This window comes from Hydractinia symbiolongicarpus, chromosome 15 (assembly GCF_029227915.1).
Source record: "Hydractinia symbiolongicarpus strain clone_291-10 chromosome 15, HSymV2.1, whole genome shotgun sequence".
Classification (NCBI taxonomy): domain Eukaryota; kingdom Metazoa; phylum Cnidaria; class Hydrozoa; order Anthoathecata; family Hydractiniidae; genus Hydractinia; species Hydractinia symbiolongicarpus.
The window spans coordinates 1,203,349-1,226,126 of NC_079889.1; the positions used below are offsets into that span (position 1 = coordinate 1,203,349).

General features: G+C 34.5%; 3 protein-coding genes across 3 annotated transcripts in view; 1 reads left to right on the plus strand and 2 right to left on the minus strand.

The window, feature by feature from the left end:
* Positions 1–50: 50 nt before the first annotated feature.
* Positions 51–7,338, plus strand: LOC130628586 (protein phosphatase 1 regulatory subunit 12A-like). Its single transcript, XM_057441555.1, has 10 exons — positions 51–172; positions 1,838–2,045; positions 2,337–2,439; positions 2,982–3,015; positions 3,152–3,352; positions 3,523–3,670; positions 4,025–4,121; positions 4,691–5,749; positions 5,980–6,054; positions 6,383–7,338. The coding sequence occupies exons 2-10, from the start codon at positions 1,879–1,881 to the stop codon at positions 6,770–6,772; spliced, it is 2,274 nt and encodes a 757-aa protein (XP_057297538.1). The 5' UTR covers positions 51–172; positions 1,838–1,878; the 3' UTR covers positions 6,773–7,338.
* A 1,837-nt stretch (positions 7,339–9,175) lies between these two features.
* Positions 9,176–22,778, minus strand: part of LOC130628594 (uncharacterized) — a 96,624-nt gene continuing 83,021 nt past the window's right edge. The window contains exons 2-4 of the mRNA XM_057441566.1: positions 10,959–11,007; positions 10,506–10,644; positions 9,176–9,381 (exon numbers count right to left, since the gene is read on the minus strand). Coding sequence (XP_057297549.1) covers positions 9,233–9,381; positions 10,506–10,644; positions 10,959–10,994 — 324 coding nt within the window. The 5' untranslated portion in view covers positions 10,995–11,007 and the 3' untranslated portion in view covers positions 9,176–9,232. The remainder of the gene's footprint in view (positions 9,382–10,505; positions 10,645–10,958; positions 11,008–22,778) is intronic.
* On the minus strand, positions 12,166–15,866 carry LOC130628593 (acylpyruvase FAHD1, mitochondrial-like). Its single transcript, XM_057441564.1, has 2 exons — positions 15,729–15,866; positions 12,166–12,934 (listed from the first exon to the last, which is right to left on the minus strand). Exon 2 carries the CDS (start codon positions 12,917–12,919, stop codon positions 12,278–12,280), a length of 642 nt encoding a protein of 213 aa, XP_057297547.1. The 5' UTR covers positions 12,920–12,934; positions 15,729–15,866; the 3' UTR covers positions 12,166–12,277.

Genomic DNA, 22,778 nt, shown 5'->3' on the forward strand with positions numbered 1-22,778 from the left:
CACTTCTTTTTTTTAAAAAAAAATAATAATATCTACGAAGGAGAGTTTGAACTTTTCGTGTCATATGAGAAGAACACATGAAGAAGAAGAAATGGTTGAAATAGAAAAATATCAGATGAATATATTTTAATACAAAATGAAATCACATACTAATTATACAGAAACATTTATTGTAAGTATTTTACAGTGTGTTCAAATTATTTGTAATTTTTTTAGAAAAAACCCTCTTATATAGGTAGGCCGTGTGACACTCACATTTGTCTTAAATTTAGAAGAGGAAAACGCAATTATAAAGTTTGAATTTATGAGAAAATTTTTAGGCTAACTCTTCTAATTGAAACGTTATTGAGAAATAGATAACGCTGGATTATTTTCACCCGTACAATTTTGCAGCTTGAAACAAAGGTATTTTTTTTCTGGTTAATCAACTTCTGAAATATGTTCTGACATCGTGTTTTTACCTGTTGACCGACAAATTGAAGTATTTTTAAGAAGTAAAGAACCATCCTCGTCCCCAGGGTCTTGTGGCCCCTGAGCCGTTATTTCGGAGTGATGCCCTGGGAACGAGGTTGGTAAAGAACGTGTTTAAATGCTGTTGGTAATTAAGTTGAGGTGTACACTCGACCTGACGTTGTACATTTAGTTGCTGGATTGACGATCCCTTTTTAACATTGTGGACAGACGACCCCCTTTTCAACATTGTGAATAGACGATCCCCTTTTCAACATTGTGGATTGATTACCCCGTTTTCAACATTGTGGATAGACGACCCCCTTTCCAACATTGTTGATAGACATCCGCCTTTTCAGCATTGTTGATTGATTATCCCCTTTTTAACATTGTTGATTAATTACCCCCTTCTCAGCATTGTTGATTGATTACACCCTTTTCAACATTGTGGATAGACAAACCCCTTTTCAACATTGTTGAATAATTACCCCCTTTTTAACATTGTGGATAGACGAACCCCTTTCCAACATTGTTGAATAATTACCCCCTTTTCAACATTGTGGATAGACGAACCCCTTTTCAACATTGTTGAATAATTACCCCCTTTTCAACATTTTTGATTGATTATCCCCTTTTCAACATTGTTGATTAATTACCCCTTTTCAGCATTGTTAATTTGTGACCCTCTTTTCAACATTGTTGATTGATTACCCCCTTTTAAACATTGCTGGTTGATTAAAATACAAAAATTCTAACCATCATTCTTACTTCTCCATTTTTCTAAACAATATACCTAATTCTTAAAAAGCATATTTTTATACGGAAAAAGCATGCTGTTAATCTTTTTTTAAAAAAACAAATCTCTGTATCAGTACTAGATTATATTCAAGCCTTGTTTGAGAACACATTTATGATATGTGATACAAGTTTTTTTAATAATTTTTGTTGTTGTTGTTGTTATTGTTGTTTTTAATAAAGTTTGTTGATTGACGAAGCCCTTGTTATACGTTAAAAAAGAAACAGATCTGTTACTAAGACTCGGCACGAGATTTTTCTGCCATTTTTTTTAAAAAAAATCTTGGTTAAATTATTTAGAAGAAACTTACAAACAAACGTAATCTTGCAACTTTTTTACTGAATAGCTTCTTACCTTTCAGACGTCATACACGAGGATGCGAAATTATAAAAAAAACGTTTGTTTTCGATTTAGTGGCTTACACGAAAAAATTAATTTGAAAAAAATAAGAACTTGAGTTATTGAAAATAAACAACACAGAAAAGAATTCCCTAGGTAGGAGTTTCATACAAACTTATATAACACAAGCAGGGTGTTGGCTTTAGGTAGAAACAAACTTATTTTATTAATTCTTTGTTGACATATTTTCAGGTCCTTACAAACAAAGCACGTGATAGAATGAATATAACGTAATGACTGAACAACTGCTTCGCAGCCTACAAGATAAATATACATCTGGTTCATTGAGACCAAATGATCTTGATAATTCAGGTTTATCATTAATCCATCAAGCAGCGGCAGATGGACAGCTGACATGTTTAAAATGGCTGATCAAACATGGCGGAGATCCGAATTTAAGGTAATCCACTTACAGTGTAGTTAGATTGATTTTCATTTGGAATTATTGTCCTTTAAAAGTGCAAAAATTACGTGAAATGCACTTGAAACACAATATCAAATCTAATTTCGCAAAAATGAATCCGTGCAAAAATGTTTCTGCTTTCACTTCGCAAAAAATTATTCTTTATGGATAAGTCTCCGATTAAAAAACCGTCTTAGTCCCAAAATAGTCTTCTTACCTTCAGTCGATTTAGGTAAGGGTTCCTGAGAGCGAGGTTTTTATGAACCTAAACATGTCATTTTTCTTCAGATCGTCAGATGGTTCAGTACCCGCCCATTACGCTGCAGGCGGTGGCCATCTTCCGATACTATTGTATCTACATGAACGATCACGTCAAGCTTTGGCTGCAAAGGTAACACGTCATCAACTTCACATATGCCCTTAATCACGTGTCCATTATTTCACAAAATTATACTTTTTAGCAACCTCGATCCCAGAACATGTTGTCTCTTTTTGCATATCAGACGGCGATAAGAGATAAAAAAGATCTGGGAACGAGGTTGAATTTTCAGAACGTGATATTTGTCATATTCTTAAAGAGTCATTTTCCTGTTGTGAATTTTTTCGAGAAAAATATTTATAATGAACAATTAAAAAGCTTATCCAATAACAAAACATTCCAATCGAAAACATTAGTTCAACATCTTTATATTTAAGACATTTCTACCACAAAAATAAATTCCGCCTTTTGCGTAACAAACCTGTTTAATCGCAAATTTTTGTTTCACAAAACTTTTTATTTTTCTTTACAATCGCAAAACCTCTTCCGTTAAGCTATTTGTAAACCAATCTTGTCCCTATTAACACCGCTCTCAAGTATACTCATTAAATGTTAGTGTTTAAAGGACGATAATTTTGTGTTCTGTTTGCTATCATCTTCATTTTTATGTCTAGAATAACAACGGAGCAACTTTAGTGTATATCGCGGGTAGGTGTTTCCTTATTTTACATCAACTCTCTGGGAACGCGATTGTGTTTTTTTCTATTTCTAACATCTTCAAAAGACAGGCCTGGAAACGAAGTTGTCACCACATCGAAATTATGCAACGCATTAATTAATTTAGCACAAGAAGGTCAACTCGATTGCCTCATTTGGTTAACAAAGACAGTATCTACATCACCAGATGTGCAAACAGTCAATGGCATGACAGCGGCGCATGTTGCATCACAAGAAGGAAAATATGAATGCCTAAGATATCTTATCACAGCTGCGCATGCGCGCGTTGATTTGCGGGATGAATATGGGTGTACGTTATTACATTATGGTAAGAATGGTTAGGTTATTTTTGCACTGGTTCGGTACAAAAAAACAAACCCTGAGAAGAAGGCTTAGATTTCAACTCTATTAACTTCCTTTTCATCGTTCTGGAATATTGTCATTCATACCTTCTTTCGAAATTGTCAACAATACAATCTATCTTTCTGGTTAATTTAGCCGCTGCTGGAGGACACTGGAAGATAGCGAAGTGGTTAATGGAACATTGTGATGTCAGTGGAGGAGAGCAAGATATGTCTGGTGCTACAGCACTACATGTAGCTGCAAAAGCAGGACGGGAGAAAGCAACGCAGATACTACTGAAAGGGTAAATATTTGTTCTTTCTATTTATTTACCGGAATTTGTTTGGTAAGCATCCGATGTTTTTATTTAAGTCTAAGACTAAAATAGTGAAGGTGGGACCAGAAAAGAACAAAAGTCACGGAGGGGTGAAGAAAATTGTATTCCTAAACTTCTTAACTCAATCCATTCTTTAGTCTCCTTCCAAACGCCAGTGTCGAAAAGAGGGCGTAAAAATGGGAGGGCGTAAAAGAGAGAGGGCGGTAATATAAAAGAGAAAGTTAAAATGAGAGGCCATAAAATGAGAGACAGTTAAAATAAGAGAGCGTTAATTAGACACAAAGCATTTTCCATACCTTATATATATTGTTATATTTTAAGAGGCGTATCTCCTGATGTGAAAGATCATCAAGACAAAACTGCACTTGAGTATGCTTTGGATCACGATCATGTTTTATGCATTAACTTACTGAAGGAGGTTAGTGAGCGTTTTAATTTTAAAAAATTAATGTCATTCAAAATCTAACTTTCGAACAAGGCTGTTTCAATATTATTATTATAATTATTCCTGGGGAAGAGAATGCATTGACAGTATACTATAAAGACAAAAACTTTCGCGTTTGGGATAAATTTTTCGACCAAAGAAGAATGAAAACACCAAATGTTATTGCAGTTCATAAGAAGAAATAAATCATTAACTTTGACATTTCCCTGTTTATTAATTTTTTGTGGCGAAAAAACTTTCGCTTCTTTAAAAGTATCCATGAGTATGACTTCACGTGAAAAACACTCGCAAAAAAGTTTCTGCACGTGAAAGTTTCTATTCTTAAAGTAAAATACATCCCTATTCTCATTGTCATCCCAAGAGCTCCTTGAGATTAAAACCTCCTGAATCTCAAAGAGCTTTGGAAACGAGAATACCCTACTCTTTAAAAAACTCTCTGAAAACATCATTTAAAACAAGTCTATTATCTTAGTTAGTTTTGTGTAAGAGCATGTTGAAACAGAACGTGAAAAGCACTGGGAACAAAGTTTACTTCTTTTCAGGTCACGTCACAAAGTTTAATGGATTTGAAAAAGAAAGTACGCTTCAATGAATCTGTTTTCACATACAATACAAGTACATTACCAAATCGCAAAAACACGTTCAGTAATCGATATAAACGGAAAGATCGACACGATTATTTCCTTGATGACGATTTCCAATCGCAATTTGACCACTGGAGAAGTTCTCCGAAAACAAAACGAAAACGAGAAAGAAAGAAAAAGAAGGTACTGTATAAAGGCCGCTCAGAATATTTAGTTAACAAAATTCCTGATAAAAAGACAAAAAGCGACGAGACAAATATTAGTCTCGATACACCAGATATCTTAAAAAACTTAAACATGAACACAGATGTCGTCAAAAATTCGCCTCCAGAAGTACCCGTTCGTAATGGAGTACCCATTCTACCAAAACGAATTTCGTCAGTAAGTTTAACGACACACAAGCATCAAATTAATGACGAAAAATTTGAACCAAAGGATTATAGTTTTGATTCTACAGCCACCGAGGGAGAGTCTTCGATGGACACAACAGACGTGTCAAGCATAAGATCGCCACGTGACTTACCCGATATGCCAGCCGAAACTAGTTCACCACGTCACCCACCCGAAGTTCCGATCAGACAAAACGGAATAAATCAACACGTACTGCATCAGAACTCGTTTTTTAATGATGGTAACTCTCACAAAACTTCGTCAAAGCCTTTCAAAATACAGTATTTTCCACCCACAAACTCTTCGGCGCTCTCACGGAACAATTCATCACTCTCCACCGTCTCTCCTATGTTGCATCCGCAATATAAGAGTATGATAAAAAATGATAAGGGCGAGCGACCAAGTTATGACGCCACAAATTATGTACCAAAGACATTTATGTATAAATTAAAACCCACAGAACTAAAGAAATCTAAAAATTTGAGAACTTCAAAGTTGACTAATGGTCATGGTTTGAAAGACAAGCCATCCTTTACCAACCACGTGTGGAATTTAGACATGGGCGTAACTGCACAAACTGATACTATTGATTATTTCTCAAACAATATGTTATCACAACACAAGAAGGTGAGGCTTAAACTCGTTGTTGTTGTTCTTGTTGTTGTTGTTGTTGTTGTTGTTGTTGTTGTTGCTCTTGTTGTTTTACGTGTTCACCGAAAAATGATTATACCGTAGTTACATCTTTCTAGTTTTCTGAAAATATCTCAATTTTCTGGCTTGATAACAACTTTAATTTACTTTGGAAACATGATTATTTCTTTTTTTGATAGACATATGATAAATTACTTACGTTTCAGGCGAGCACGTGGTCAACTATACGTCAAGGTTTCTCGTCTTTCTTCAATTCCATTCGACAGAAAAAAATGGGCCAGGTAAACTTCCGCAGTCATATTCTACGACTTTGTGTTATTCGGTATATCTTTAAAAGAACGGACACCAAGTTCGTTTCTGGGGCACCTTTCTATTTTTACATTGGGGACGACGAAAATAGGGACACTGGGGAGGAGGTTGGGAGGACAAAAGAGTTTGTGCTGAAAAACTTGTCCCAACTGTGCGACATAATACTAATTAGAGTCATTCTAACCTCGTTCCCACTCTTTATTTTCCCTTTCGATTGCAGACGGCGGGATGAGACAACAATCGCTGGAAACGAGGTTGAAGTCAGCCTTATTTTAAAATAAATTTATTTACTATTTTTAGACCGACCAGCTCACATGGCCGACAACAAAACCAGCTCAACGCGGCGATATCTTCAGCCGATTCAGCATTCCAAATAAATCCCGGAAAGAGTTTGATGACTTGTTCAACTCGTCCGCAGAGGGTAGTTACACCACATATAACAATAAGAACACCATCAATTCAAGCTTTATCAAGACCCCTACAACAAAGAGCCGCAAGTTGACTTCGCTGCAATCCGGATACAATGCCGCACAACTTTCACGTTTCAAAACGCGTGCACTCGATAATTCCTTGAAAGGAAGAAGTGATTTCGTATCGGAAATCGATACAACGAACACCTCGATTAATTCGTACATTCGAAGAGGGAACGTTCGAAAGCCTAAAGAAAGAGTAGACGCTATAATTTGGTAATTTCATTTTTTAAAAAAATTCCAATAAAATAACCCGAAATCTCGTTGGGGAATCGTTGAATTTTTTTGAAATAGTCCAGCGATAGAAATTGATTTAAGTAATAAAGATTCTACGAATCAGTTTTTTACGTGGCCTACAGTCATTCGATATTTTGAAAATATCGAATGGCGCCAATGTATAAACACGGTACTGTGTGATGTGAACAACTGAAATAAATTCTCCCAAAGTCAAATTGACAACCAACGAAACTCGGCTACATAAGAAGTGTTCGAGTTATATTTTAAATATTCGTAGAAATTTTCATATTTTGTTATCAAATAATGCTCAAAATTCTGTGGTCATATCGTATTCATTTGATAAATACCTAAAAATATTTAGCAGTAAATCTTCTGCAAGCGCAAGATTACATATTCAAAAATAACTCCAGTGTATTGTGTTTGGAAACAAACAATTTGGTCATGCAACGAAGTGTATATATTCATGAACAGAAATGTCATAGACTGACGTGTAAATATATTTAAAAATATTAGTTAATATAAATAAAATCACAATAGAAGTAGAAACAACTGTTGTCTCACTTACCCAGGCCTTTTATGCAATAACATATTGAATAATCACGTGTTGTTTCCAACCAATCAAAGCAAACTTCGGGTCATCTAGTATACGTTATCCGCAAGTCTAATTTCACCGTTTAAAATGAGTCTTAAAATTACACGACAAATTAATTATCAGCTCTCATTCTCTACTAAGGATTGAGCCTCTGATCATGATGGGTGAGGATATAATCAATGTAATTAGAGCTAACTTTGACTGATCAGGGGACAGATCGAGTCCGGTCTTAATTTGCTAACACGGTAAACCCTCTTTTCTGCTTACAAGTCGCAAGGTTGTTTCTTATTGTAACCAAAAACTGCATTGGGTAAAAAATTAATTCAACAAGTCACCATCTTGTTCAACATTCTTGGTTGTCAATCTGCTAAAAAAATTTAATTTTCTGATTTTCAACAGGAGTAGTGTGCAAGGAAAAAAGATCTTGAAAACACTTTGAATGGCTTCTAGACGGGTTGTGCACCCTGATGGGATAGTGAAAATGTTTAACATTCCTTGCTTAACCCTTAAAATTTGCATTATTTTTTTGAAAAACTCGAAATTCCTATTGGTTTTCGCCGACAATCTTTCGACTTTAAGCCTGTTTTCTGGCCACCTTCTACCTCGCCGTTGGTAACCTTGATTCTCTTTGATATAGGCCTTTATGTTAATACTTAAGTTAAGTGATCTGAGTTATAGCTAATAGATGGATGTTGGTATGGAGCATATCTCGTTCTACCTGCCAGTTCAATGGTTTATACACTGTCATTCTCTCTAAATAAATGGTGTACTCACGTTTGTGCAAAGGTATCAGAGATATCAAGAAACAAATTTGACGTTCCGCTTAGGGACGTTCTTTTTATACCTGAAGAATACTTTAGTTTGTAGCAGGTTGTGCAAAAATCATATTAATACTATTTTTGTATTAGTTAAACATAGAAAAAACCATTCCTCAACCCCACGCGTTTAGGCACTGGACAGTCCCTAATCCTCATCTCTATTATCAGGCGATTTTAACCCTGCGGGGTATATGAAAATATTTATGAACAGGAAGAGAGGGGATTGCGCCCCCCTGCTAACCTTTGACAGGCTTATTCTAATTAAATCAAACTTGGCACACATATGGTGCGCCATAAAAAAAAATGGCAGCAAAATTTTTTGCTTATGTCAGCACTTTTTCTGTGACGTCATCGAAAGCTTGAAATTTGACTAATATATCACCATCTGCTTGAAATTCAATTACTTATGTTCTAGAGTGAATATTTACATTCTGTTTAAAGTTTTTGACAGCTATATAAAATTTATTTAACATATTTCCGGGTTCCCAAATTTCGGGTAAAATTTAAAAAAGTTAAATAATCGGATTATTCACGTGACCAAAATTTTTGAAAGGATTTCTCTCGACGAAATGAATTTGTCTTGTTTTAAGTGCTAAGGATATTCCTAACGAAAGATAATATATTTCCCCGATTATATGAATTTGATAGAGATATTTAGTTTCGAGTAATATCCTATATCTGAAGCTCTGAAAGGTATGAGACCTAAATATTTGGCATACATGTGCCTAATAGATAAATATAAAAACTGATTAAGTATCACGATCATGCAGTATAGCAAGAGAGTTATTAAAAAAGAACAGCAGGGGGGAGGCGGAATCCGCCTTACCGGACCGAATAGGGTTGAAGATTCCGCCCCGCGCGGCGACGGCGGAAATCAACATGTTCGGTATTTTCACCCAGGGTTTAGTATTTTAAAGATAATTGAAATTGAGAGCGAAATACATAAAATTTAGGTTCAATTAAAAAAATTAAAAAATTCTAAGAACGAAATTATTCAAAACAAAAACATTTACAAGGAGAAGAAAAAAACAAACTACAGCGCGCTCGGTTGTGGCAATCTATGGCTAGACATGCTATTCTCCATATCATAATATGACAAATCATTATGCTCATAATATTCTGGACATTTGTAGCTTTTTGAGTACTCTTCGTAACTCGCCGGGTCTTGTGGAATCGTTATCCCTAAAAATTAAAGAGAGGAGGATTTAAGAGAAACAGCCGTGGATATCTTCAGTATCTCTGGTATTTGTGACTTGGATATGGGACTCTAAGCAGTTGCAGATGATATAACTAACATTACATTGTACAAGTGAGTACGCGCTATCAAATAAACTCGTGATTATTTCGCGATATGACGGAAAAGGCAGTCATTTGGTGCGAAACTCATTTTTTCGCAAAATGTTTTCGCAAATTTCGCGTTTTTTCGCTCATTTAATTTACGAAAACACTTTCCCGCGAAATTTCTTTATAGACACAATATGCAAAAATTTATGGATTTTGAGGATAACACTCGGAGTGTTGACGCTTTTGAAAGTATGCAGCCATAAAAATTTTTGTCAAGGAATATATTTAAAAAAACTACCGCGAAAAGTTCCCTTAAGCACATAAGCTCAGCGACTAAACATTCTTTCGTTCTTATTTCGTATGGCAATATTAATAATTTTTGGTTGTGAACAGCATCCGCAATCTTCTTTTTTTCAACAAACTTTAAGTTTTAAAAGTTTTCAAGATTATTTCTGGCTGTTTCTCAATGTTTTTTTATCACAGCTGTTTGCCATGTTTTAACATTTTTAACACAAACAAGAAAATATATATAATATAAATCGGATATGCTACATTGTTTTCATGTTTTTTTTAGAGACTTAGGTTTTTTTTCAATGTCTTTCATATTCTGTAGTACAGCTTAATTATTTTCAGCAAATATAAAAAAAATCGAAAAAATTATGTTTTGTAGTGACAATGGTGGTAATGAAAGTATTCTCCAAAACATGTAACATTAAACTACTGAATTATAGAATAAAAAATAGAATCAAAAGTAGAAATTTCCTGAAAGATTGACTAAAAACCATTTAAAGGTGTGTCCCGGTTGGACGAATTTACTGATTTGTTACAATTTTCTCAATTTGTTCCTAATCAAAAACAATTCCCTTGCTCATTTCACGTTTTACACATTAACATAAGGTAAAATAAATTTTCCAGCCGAATTTCTAGTCTTCTGGGTGTCTTTACACTTTCATTTTCACAAACTCGTACTGCTAGTTCTCACAGATGCTTGGACACAAACACAATCCAACCTATACACCTACCCTCGGGTGCAATGTTTTGGGCTTCATCTGTCGACTTTTTACTCTTCTTCGCTCCACCGCTCTTCTTCGCAGTCGTCTTTTTAGTTGTGGATGCGAATGTTCGAAGTGAAGTATTTATAACAGCACGGCTGCTAAAACTCTAAAGAAATTAATTACATAGTGAAAAATATGTCAATTTATCTTCGCACACATCTATTAGTCTTTATTCTCTCAGAATGTTAAAATCAGGAACATTTCATTTAAAGCTTTGATTGTAAAAAAAACCCCACAAAATGACATGTATTAAAGAATAAATTCTATTCGGTAAAATACGCACATGCTTTAAAAAATCATGATGTACGTTATGCTTTTTAATTATTATTTGGATAAATCGACGTTTCAATTCAGTTTATTCCGAAACATATAGAATGAAAAAATCACTAAAACCTTCTGTAAGATTTAACCTAAACATACCAGAGATATTTTTGCATATGTCAGCAATCCTGCCATTTTATACTATATCTAAGTGAAAATAAACAAATAATGCATAATAAATAAATAAATAAATAAATAAATAAATAAATAAATAAATAAATAAATAAATAAATAAATAAATAAATAAATAAACCAAAACAATACAAAAACATTCATACATAACCAACTACAAAGTTATAAATCACTCTAAAAATTAAGTGAAAAAAGATTGTTTTCTAAAAGCAAGGAGAAATTATCAATATTAAAACATCCAAACTCACTTTGGATTTACTGAAAGTAGTAAACAAAGTAAACACTCTGGTTTATTAGTTATGAAAGTGATCTTTTTTTTAAATGTATCATAAAACTGTTGAATTTCATTTCTGTTACTAACCTAAAATCTATGATTTTATTAACACAATTTAAAAAGCCAAAATTCACTTTTGTATCAAACGTTATTTTCTATTACCAACCTGAACACCTATGATTTTATTAAATCATAGATTTTTATGCGAAATGCACTTTTTTATCAAAAGTTAAAGGTTGCCACACAATAATTCTACTTGGGTAATTTATAAGTAGAACAATGCTGGGATCTTAACTTCACAACAAATGAATGGGGTTTCATATTTTTGATTTTAAGTATAATGTAAAAATATTTTCTCTTATTATTAAAAGAAAAAGTTGTCTGTGACTGAAAATACAGAACAAGGCCAGTATTTGACTTTTCAAAGGAGTTTTTTTCTCCTAAAAAGCGCAAACTTAAAAAAGAAGTCTAATTTCTTTATCATGATTACAAACACAAACGTCAATAATAGTTAGTGAAGTCATTACAGTGCACTTTTAAGTTTGAGGCCAAATTACTTTGACACAAGTGGAAACAACTAACGTCATCTCCTTTATGGGTAACTAGGGACCACCCAGGACCAAAACAGGAATAAATTTTCTAAAGCTGGCTCAATCAATCCGTTTCAGAACAGACGGATTAATAAGGTCATAAAATACTTATAAATCCTCAATCTCTGTAACCGTTTGTCCAAAGTACATGGCCCTATACATTTTCTTGGTCAGTGTTTTACGCTCTATACAACAGAGGCAACAGGTATACAAATTTCATAAACATTGTACTTTGACGGGCCTTTTCTGACGTCAGCAAAAATTATTTAAACCCCTATATCTCCTTAATGGTTTGTCAAAAAACACATGATTCTATATATTTTCATCAGTGTTTTAAGCTCTACACATTATCGACAACAAACTAGATAATATTGATAAAAAAATATGTAGTTTGAATATCCATATCTTCTATGCTAAGAAACCTATTTAACTGTAAATTTCATTTCTTTGATTCCTTCCAAACCACACTCAATGACTTGACCAGCTTTGACTGGACCCACCCCACTTGGTGTTCCAGTCAAAATCAAATCACCTGCCTCTAAGCTCATAATTCCACTGATATAACTAATAATATGAGGTATAGGGAAAATCATATCGTTTGTATTACCAGACTGCTTCAACACTCCGTCAACTTTTAACCATAACTTAACACTTTGTGGGTCAGGTATAGATGCCGCAGGGATGAAGTCACTAATTGGGCAAAAAGTGTCCCAGCCTTTTGCCAGTAACCACGGTTGACCAGCTTTTTTAGCATCCTCTTGTAAATCCCTGGCTGTCATATCCAATGCTAATGCATATCCCCCAATATGTTTATGAGCATTCTCTTCTGATATGTTGTATCCTGCTTTGCCAATGATGATTCCAAGTTCCACTTCATGGTGTAACAACGCACACATGGGCGGAATTTTAATTGCTTGTCCTTCTTGTATCATACTCGAAGGAGGTTTCAAAAACAACAAGGGTTTCTTCGGCATAGCGTTGTTCAACTCTAACACATGTTCCCTGTAATTTCGACCAACAGCTACAATTTTTCGACATTGCTTAAAAAAGTTCCGAAGTTCCATGTTGTAAAATTATACCTAAAACATGTAAACGATACGCAAATTATATATGTTATCATGAAACTTTGAATTGCAGGATACAGAAATAGGTAAATAAAGAAAACAGTCAAACCTACTTAAAGGTGGTCACTCAGGAAGGAAAAAAAAGTCTGTCTGTCTAAAAACCTTTGTGTTACAGACACAGTTTAAATATTTCATAATTGGCTGCCCTGAGCAGTGTATTTTTATTCCACTGCAACCAAATAACTTTCATACAGTTACTAACATACAGTCAAAAACCAACATCAAAAATCCAACTTAAAGACTACACATTTAATTTTTCTTTGTGTTTTACCTTGGTGAATTGAATAAATTTTTTGATAAAAAAGTGGCATTAATAGAAAGTTTTCTTACACAAATTCTTATTCTTATTCAAAAATGGCTTCTGACTCCGTTGACGAGATGGCATACATTAACATTTGTACCAGCAAGTGCATATGGATAAATAGGGCAGGCTCAAAAATTGCCAAAATTAAACATGCCTGGTAAATATAACCCTAATAGGTTTTAAATGAATGTGTAACTACAGAGAACTATTTTGGCACAAGGTAAAAAACGTAAAAAATTTAATTTAATAAACTAAAAATTGGGATATTAACAGAAAAGTCAAGAAATTTTCTTCCAGTATCTTCCTTTGTTTTGCACATGCACTAGGTTCAGTAAAGTAAACTTTGCTGTATGATCATTTTTCGTAATAAAAAGAAAGAAAAGGTTTTGAACAAGAGCAATACACTTTTTACATTTCCGAAGAAATAATTAGTTACTGCATAACCATAGCATGAAATTTTAGTATGTTATTACTAGTAACCTTACTTAGAACATGTGGAGCTGTTCAACCAGTCTAAGTATGTCCTATAGAACATTTCAAAAGCCTAGTCAGAACTCTGCTTAAGACATTTAGTCAGTATATAAGATTTGAAATTATTTTACATGCAGTCGATATGCTCATTACATCTCTAACACTTGTGATGTCGAACTACTCTAGGCTAAAAAAACACTATTATCTTGAACTCCATTATCTTCAACTTTTACTATCTTGAACTAATTATTTGATCGCATAAACTGTTGCTTGCTCAGTAACTCGAACTTTAGTTTAAATTTTTACAGAATAATCAAACAAAAAAGATTTCATTTTAAAACTTCGAAATGTCAATTTCTCCTGTCAACATGGCAGCTAAAAAAAAAGCGAGCTACGAAAATGTTAGCTGAAAAATGTCAGGCTTTAAAAGACTTGGAAAAAGGCATTTCAAATAAAGCTTTTTACCACTAACAATTGGTTAACATAATGAATCAATGACTTCAGCAAGGTCAAGATCTACCAAAGATTTCAATACTTTGTGTGCTACAAATACAGATTAAGAAAATGTGACTGAAGACAGTGATGGTTTCTTCAAAAAATTGGAAAAGGATCTAACTGAATTGTGCAACGTTAGTTCCTTAATATCTAACTAATCATGAATTGTCGACGTTGATGAAAATGTCATTACCATGAAGAACAAAATATTCTGAAATCAATAAGGTCATATAAAAACGAAGAAACCAATGAAGGCAGCACAAAGATAGTAAAAGTATTCAATAAACTGATCAACTGATCATCTAATAACAAAATCTGAAGTCGAAAGTGTACTGGAGACTCTACAAAACGTATGTCTCTTCAATACAAGAGGGAATGACATGCGTCAGCTTTATATAGATTTGAATCTTTGTTTTTAAACAGCAAAATCAGTTTCGAAATAAGTCTTTCAATCATGGTCTTTGTTTTCCACAAAAGCAAGTTAGCACACTGTACTAAACCATGGCGATATGTTACGAATGTTGATCAAAATAGAATTAGTCAACAAAACTACATCACCATTCTGGAAATTTCGTTTCTTCCTTTACCACTTCAATCCACTTTGTAAATCCTGTAAATATTTGCCATTGTGTTTTTGTGTCAGCGCCAGTCAAAAGGAATTTAACAGGTGGTAGTAAAACGATATTACTTTCATTGTGAGCAGGTTGATATCCCATATTCCCCCCATGTAGGTGGCATATGAAGGATTAAACTTCCAGTACCAATCTCCTCCGATCTTGTTAAGAAAGAGAGCGATCTTTCATTGCCTAATTCATGTATTGCTCTCCTCAATTCTCTTTTTGCACCGACGAAATTGGTATCATTATCAGACTGAATCAGTCGAACATTTCCTTTATGAGCAAGAAATCTGCAAAGGGTGAGTATGATAGTATACCAGTCTCCAAACTGGATGCTATTTCGAAATGGAGAAACAAGAAAAAATAACGCCGTATCGTTTGAGTAAATGGAGGTGCTTCAATTGTTCGTTCTTTCGGTAGGTTTCAAAGATATGTATCAACATATGACGCATTTAAAGATTTAGTCATCTAACGTTTGTGTTGGCTTTTTCCAGCAGAAAATATTTTTGGTAAGTTGAATGAATATGTTTGTTAATGGAGTTTTTATAGCGTTGACCTTCTTCCATTCTTCTTCTGTCATCTTCATCTATTTTCACATCGATTTCTGTTGTCACACATTTGTGGCGTCTTAGGAACGTTGGACCGTTAAACCATACATCAATTTTGTCTCTTTTGTCAGGAATTAGGACATGTGATGCAAGGTCTGCAGGATTGTCCATGAACCGGATATATAGTTCCAATCTTCTATCACAGTTGCATTCTTTATTTGTTGCACTCAATTGGTGAGAAGGGCTTTGAATCTTCTACTGTTGCTTTGAAAGTACGACAAAACTGTTAAACTCACAATATGTGTATGACTAACCTGTAGGTTATCTTCACAGTTCTCCTAATAACGCAACACCAAATAAACCCAATTGATTTACACACAACACAATATATACCACTATTATAAACACAATGATTTCACCAGCAAGTTTGTTTCAACACAAGTAAACCCCACCACCAATTGATTCTTATTAGTAATCGCCTAGAATGGAAGATTAACAATCTCCCTCTATTTTCTTTTCTGCACGTTGTTCAGTTTATGCTGCTATGGGAGGAATTTATAGCGACTCCTACTCGCTTAGTATAGTGGTCCTGGGGAGAAATTGGCTTTTCACCAATGCCCTCTACTATACAAGTCTTAATCAAACAGTTACCGAAGACTATTCTTTCTTGGGTCTTTAGTTGTGTGATGCCAAGTGCTAAGTGGTGTTTCAGCAATGAATTCTGAAAAATAAAACTCAAAAAAAACTTCATAATAAAACATTTTGAAAACACAACATTTGATTGGTCACTAATACTCATGACCATTTTGTAGCACATTCAGTAGAAGTGTGCTATTTTCTCCTTGTTTTGTTAACACATCTGCTAACTGAAGTTTGGTGGGAATCCACTTCAATATAACTTCCTTTTGATTGATGCTCTGTCTGAGAGAAGCCATGTCAACTCTTAATCACTTATCTTCTAAAGATTTTGTTGAATATGCAGCTTCATACAAAGATTTGTTATCTGTGTAGCACAAGATACCTTCTAGATCTGTCTTCACAATTTCCATTATTACATTTTTCACCCAGATACATGAATCAATACCATTAACAAGTGCTAAGGTTTCTGCTGCAAGTGTGCTACGCACAACTCTCTTAATCTTTTTTTTACTGCCATGTGATAGGTGTCATGGTGTTCTCAACACCTTTAAGAAAAACAAAAATTCCACTTTGAGAGCTTCCGTCATGTAGATTTCCAAATGAGGCGTCAGCGTACAAGATTAATTGTAATGGAGGTTTCAACTTCCAAAATTTTAGGCAAATATCAGGATCCAATTTCAACTTCTTTACCAATTTATTAGCTCTCATAACATCATCAACATTTGCACGGTTTAACTTTGTGCTTAACTGACAAACATCAAAAGAAATATCTGGCCTTGATTGAGAAGTTACCCAATTTAATTGACCACAAATACATCGAAACTTAGATTGCTCTTCATGTGAGAGTTCTTGATGTTTGTTTTTGGTGCTTTGAATCTCAACCTGTTCCATGCTTGCCACATACTTGCTTTGGTCATACTCAATAGAACTATTGAATTGTTGTATGTTGACTCCAACATATTTAAAATTACTGCAATTCTCTGACCCAACCCGAAATATTTTTCTAATGGATGCAATGACTTTTACTTGAAAATCTTCTGATCCTCCCCAAAGAAAATCATCAACATGTATTACGATCAATCCTTGACAACAGTCATCTTGAACCCAATAAAATAAAGCCTCATCAAATAAAGACATTTCCATTCCCAAACCAATTAACTGTTCCTTTACTTGTAAATACCAAGCTCTTGAAGCATCAGCAAGGCCATATACTACTTTATTCAATTTCCAAAGAACCCCTATTACGTTTGCTTCCTTTGGGGGCTTTATAATTACTTCTCTATCAATCGGGTTACCTTGAAGAAATGCTGTTTTAGCATCTAAGGTGTGGCATTCCCATTCCTTAGTTGCTAACATTGTGAGTACAATTCGCAGGGTTTCTTTTGAAAACGTTGGTAAGACTTTAGTCAGATTCTGAACCTCCTCTTCTTCAAAACCTCTTATGACCAAACGAGCTTTGACAATTTTGTTGCCCTCTATATTTTTTGTTGTGATTACCCATCTTGTGGATATTGTAGATTGACTTCTGTCTTCAACAGTGGAGAAAACATTGTTGTCTTGCCAGTTGGTTAATTCTTTAAATTTCGCATTCAAGACCTCGTCTTCAATAGTTGGTTTTATCGCTGCTAATAATACTTCTTCAGTGTCATTGGCTTCAACAACCGGTTGCCATTCACTCACACATCTTTTGAAATCTAACCAATTAATTTCACCTGTGTCTTCATTTTGCACATTTAAACAGCTGCCATATTGCCTGCCTTCTTTTCCTTTTCTACTCACTTTACCTGCTCTGCTATGAACTAATCCTTTAATCCACTCACTGTCTGGAATTAGCTTATAGATGATTCTGGTTTTTAACTTTGGCATTCCTTGAAATATAGAGGTATTGCCTTTTTTTTCATTGACTGTGGTTTCACTTTTTGATGTTTCATTAGATCTTTCCTCTATTGGTGTCCCATTGGTTTGTGAATTATCAATGGCCGCATCCTCAGTTACTGGTGCTTCTGTTACTGGTACTTCCGTAGTATTACTTTCAAGATCAACTATGTCAAAAATTTTGTCTTCCGGTGAAACACAGTTGTCCAACTGCATAGTTGTTCCTTCCGGGCTCTTTTCGGAGTCTTGTGATGGTTTCTGTGAAAGTACTACTTGATTTACCTTTTGCAACCGACAAATGTGGACTCTCACATAACTTCCACCACGCTTGACAAGTACTTGTTTATTTTCTTGTCCAATTACAGTGCCTTGTCCATGCCATTTTTCGTTGTCTTTTCTTTTATAAAAGACTTTATCTCCAGTTACATACTGCACATCATTGTAACACTGGACATTATGCCGCAATGCTCAACGTATTCTGCTGCTATGACTGCTCTTCGTGATGCATGCATCACAGCAAGGTTATGGGCCACAGTCTTACTTGAAACTGTATCATTCATGGCTGGTAACTGATCAGTGAGGATGCAGGGATAGTCATAGTTTTTACCAAAAACAAGCTGGTTTGGTGAAAATCCATTGTTGTTTGATAAAGAATTCTTGGCACTATTAGCCCAGAAAAGTGCTCGGTTAGGTGTACATTTCGTATCCTCTATAATCTTACTCAGCATTTCCTTAATGATACCATTGTGTCGCTCACATAGCCCATTCGACCAAGGACTTTCGGCTGCTGTTGTGGAAAACTCTATGCTAAATTGCTCACACATTTTCTCATACACTTTATTGATAATTTCTCCTCCATTGTCAGCAAGAAACTTTCTTGGTTGACCAAATCTTGCTAACCAAATTTCAAAGATAATGTCTGTTATCAGATCTTTATCTTTTGTCTTTGTTAACTTTGAAGATGAAAATCTTGTGAAAGTATCTATGATATAAATAAACCACAATGATTGTGAAAGTTGCACTAAATCTAAAGCCACACACTGATTGAATTCCGACGACATTGGTAAACCAACAATAGGACGTGGTCTTGGTTTTCTATACTTAAGGCATACTTTACAAGAGTGTGAGACATTATCAATTAGTTTCATGATTTCACTCCGGTCCTCTAAAAAGGAATTTGATGCTTTAATAAGAGATTTTAATTTCTCAGCACTTGGATGACAAAACTGACGATGAAGTTTGACGATCTTGTTTTTTTTGGATTTTTCACTTGCGCATACAAAGGCAACTTGAGAAAGCAAATGGTCATAATTCTTTTCATCTAAGTCTATTCTGTTGTTGTTTAAAGGTATGCAACAGTGACCTGTGGTGGTAAATTTTAAAGGATGGCGTTCTCCGAACATTTTAACAGTATCGTTGCTAAAATCTAAAACTGCATCTGCTTTTCTCATAGATGTTTGACTCAAAAGCAAAGGTATTTCATTGGGTACAACTTCTGTTTCTAGATTAACCTCTTTTGAACCAATGATTACAGGTAAGATTACTCGTTTTATGGAATAAACTGCTTCGCTATCTCCAAATTTAAATCTTGTTCCACCTGGATATTCTTCTGGCAGTTTATCACTAATATTATCAATGAAACATTGGTACCAATTCTTACCACAGACTGTTTTGGTAAAACCACAGTCTAAAACTGCACATGACAAAGTTTCACCAACAAGGGATTGCATTTCACTTTCTTTAAATTTGGAAAAAAATGTAACTTTTGAACGACTCTCTTCCTTTTTTACATCTTCAGACTCCTGATTCTCATAAGAATGGGGACAATTCACAGCCCAGTGATAAATAGACTGGCAAATATTGCGCTTTGAAATATTTCCAAATTCATCAGGCGGATTCATTACTCTGTTACTGGATCTGGTTTTCCTCCATCCATATCTTTGATTTGGTGCTGCAGCCCTTTCTCTTTTAAACCTTGAACGCTGATATCCACCTCTTTTAGTGAAGTAATTCTGCTCCGTAGAATCTGCACTTGCCTGTAAAACAGGCTCTATCTTTACAGCATCATTTGACACAGATGAGGCCACAGTATCACCAAATATTTTCTTTAACTGTAATACCATTGAATCATAGCGTAGTTCATTTAGAGTTGCTCTAGCCAACTGTTGCTGCTCTGGTGTAAGATTAGCGCTTTGTAAAACTCGGTATGCCAAACATCCATCAGGAAGTTCCATACGATGAACTTGGATTTTGTAATATAATCGTTCAAACTCTATAAGGTAATCATTCATGCTCATCTCAGAGGGTCGTTTAAATTTTTCAAAGGTTTCATAAGCCAGGTTTGATTTTCATCCTTTAAGTAAATTTTGTCCAATCTGTCAGTAACAGCTTTTACCCCAGTTGTGGCACTGATTTGTTCAATTTCCAATTCTAATACTGCTTCTTTAGCTTTTCCTTTCAAACCCATGAATATAGCTGGCCCTTGTTTTTCCGCCTTTAGTTCTGTGAGTGCTTGCCATATTTGAACTTCTTTTATCCAGTCTTTGTAACTGGACTCTGTATTCAATGATGGTGGGGGACCCAACTTTTCGACATTTCTCTATGATACTTTGCAATTTTATTCCTCTGCTACCATTTGTTAAACTCACAATATGTGTATGACTAACCTGTAGGTTATCTTCACAGTTCTCCTAATAACGCAACACCAAATAAACCCAATTGATTTACACACAACACAATATTTACCACTATTATAAACACAATGATTTCACCAGCAAGATTGGTTCAACACAAGTAAACCCCACCACCAATTGATTCTTATTAGTAATCGCCTAGAATGGAAGATTAACAAAAACGGCTTTGCTGTCTGTCTAAGAATAGTGTTTGGCGTGTCCTATATCTAACTCCTTTTGGATCAATGAGAATATCTTCACAGATAGGACTGCAGCTGCTAACTCCGTCCATGGTATCAAAACAAATTTTAATGGACAAACACGTTTTTCCGATGACCAACGCGCAGGTGATCCTTCCTTGAACGTCCGGGATGCAAATATAGCTAGATTGATTATACTCCTCCTCTAATACGTTAGAGAAATGATAGAAGGTACACTCTGCAATTTCTTGAAGAATTGTTGGTTTAAAGCACCATCGAATTCAGATGTTCTTCAGCTGGTTAACTTTGGTTTTCCAATTGCACCATGCATTCTTAATTTCATTAGGCAGTTGATCATCCCAACCATATTTCTTCGTGCATAATCTTTGAAGCAGAATCCTTCCTTTAGGAACAAAATGGTGAAATAAACCTGAAAGGATCACAAACTGATCCAATTGTACACAGAATACCTCTTCTTGTGAGAGGCATATCTTTCATCTTTATTGAGAAAATAAAAGCATTGCCTTGAAGGTTCCACAATGCACAGAGGGCTCTATTGTTATAGAGCAGTTCTACAGTTATGGTTATGTCTGTGATGGTCCATTGTGTTCATCAGCAATCGATTCCAGGACATATATTGGTTATTGTTGGTCAGGTTGAATTTACCCTTTTGACACAGCTGCTTTATGTTTGAGTTAACAGAATTGCAGAGGATGCATCCTTTTTTCGAAGCATATCATCAACATAAAAGTTTTTGGAATAGTGATTTCCTTACAGCACTGCCCGAATGTAACCTTACATGTACGCGATAGTTGTCACCTTCGCATGTGCATTCGGTGGCGTCAGAACTTTCGTTGTTATTGTTAAACTATTGTTAAATACATGAGCTATTTTTGCATGTTGAAAAAAATAGAGTTCATGTCTTGTTCGCGAAATTTTATTAGCTCATGTGAACTGCGTGTGTCCCATTGTTGTATTTAATTGCTATATAGTCGTCAAGAGATCAACGAAATAAAATAAAATTTAACTAAGATCTAAGTATCTATTGTTTTTACTCACGAGTGGCAATGTTAAACCATTCGTTTATAAACTTTTAAAACGCAATAAAAGTGCTTTTTTTAGATCGCGTTTTAAAAATTTAAGAACGAAGAACAGCAATAGAAAAGCTTCGTTAGATCATGTTTAGAAAGTTAAGAATAAAAAGCAGCGATAGAAAAGCTTTTTTAGATTGTGTTTTAAAAATTTAAGAACGGAGAACGAGGATAGAAATGCTTTTTTGGATCGCATTTTAAAAGTTTAAGAAAAAAATTAAATTGTTTTTAAAATCTTATCATGAAGTCCTCAACGTAGGGTTTTCCGTTTGCGTTGTTATAAGAAGAACTTTTAAAAGTTTTGCATGTTAAAAAATATGTTTCGATGATAAAGAAATATTACCTAAAGTTTTAAAAAGTAGCAGCATTATTTTTTTTTAAATATAAAGACCATTGGATTTCAAAAATATAAAAACAATTTAATGATTTAATTTTAAGTGTTATGCTCATTTATTTTCTAAAATAACATTTAATAGCCTTCATGATCTTTACACTTTTAAACAATAACATGCATATTACATGTGACAACAAAAGGATTCATCAAATCTTATTGTTATGACTCACACACGAACAATAGAAATCAATTAAGTTTGTGTGTAAACAAAAGATATGTGAAGGTTCTGTATGTAGACATTAGATCGTTAAACGAGGTCGTAAAACTCGCGTACATGTAAAGTTACATTCGGGCAGTACTGTACATTCTTGTCGAAATGATTTTCATTATTGGTTGCTATTCTACTCAAAGCGTAGTTCGATAAACTAGAGGCGACGGTGTGGCACCAAATATGTGAGAACTGTCATCTCGTAACTGACAGGTGGATTTGTAATATCCTTATCTTCCCTCCATCAAATCTTGTAAATAATCACTGGTTTTCTGGTATCAACAC

What these genes read in the sequence shown, in the direction of transcription:
- LOC130628586 (XM_057441555.1), top strand. Translation starts at nt 1,879, where the DNA reads ATGACTGAACAACTGCTTCGCAGCCTACAAGATAAATATACATCTGGT. An exon ending in AACTTTAGTGTATATCGCGG is followed by an intron (nt 3,016 to 3,151) that starts GTAGGTGTTTCC and finishes TAATTAATTTAG; the next exon opens with CACAAGAAGGTCAACTCGAT. An exon ending in GTGTACGTTATTACATTATG is followed by an intron (nt 3,353 to 3,522) that starts GTAAGAATGGTT and finishes TGGTTAATTTAG; the next exon opens with CCGCTGCTGGAGGACACTGG.
- LOC130628593 (XM_057441564.1), bottom strand. Translation starts at nt 12,919, where the DNA reads ATGGAACTTCGGAACTTTTTTAAGCAATGTCGAAAAATTGTAGCTGTT.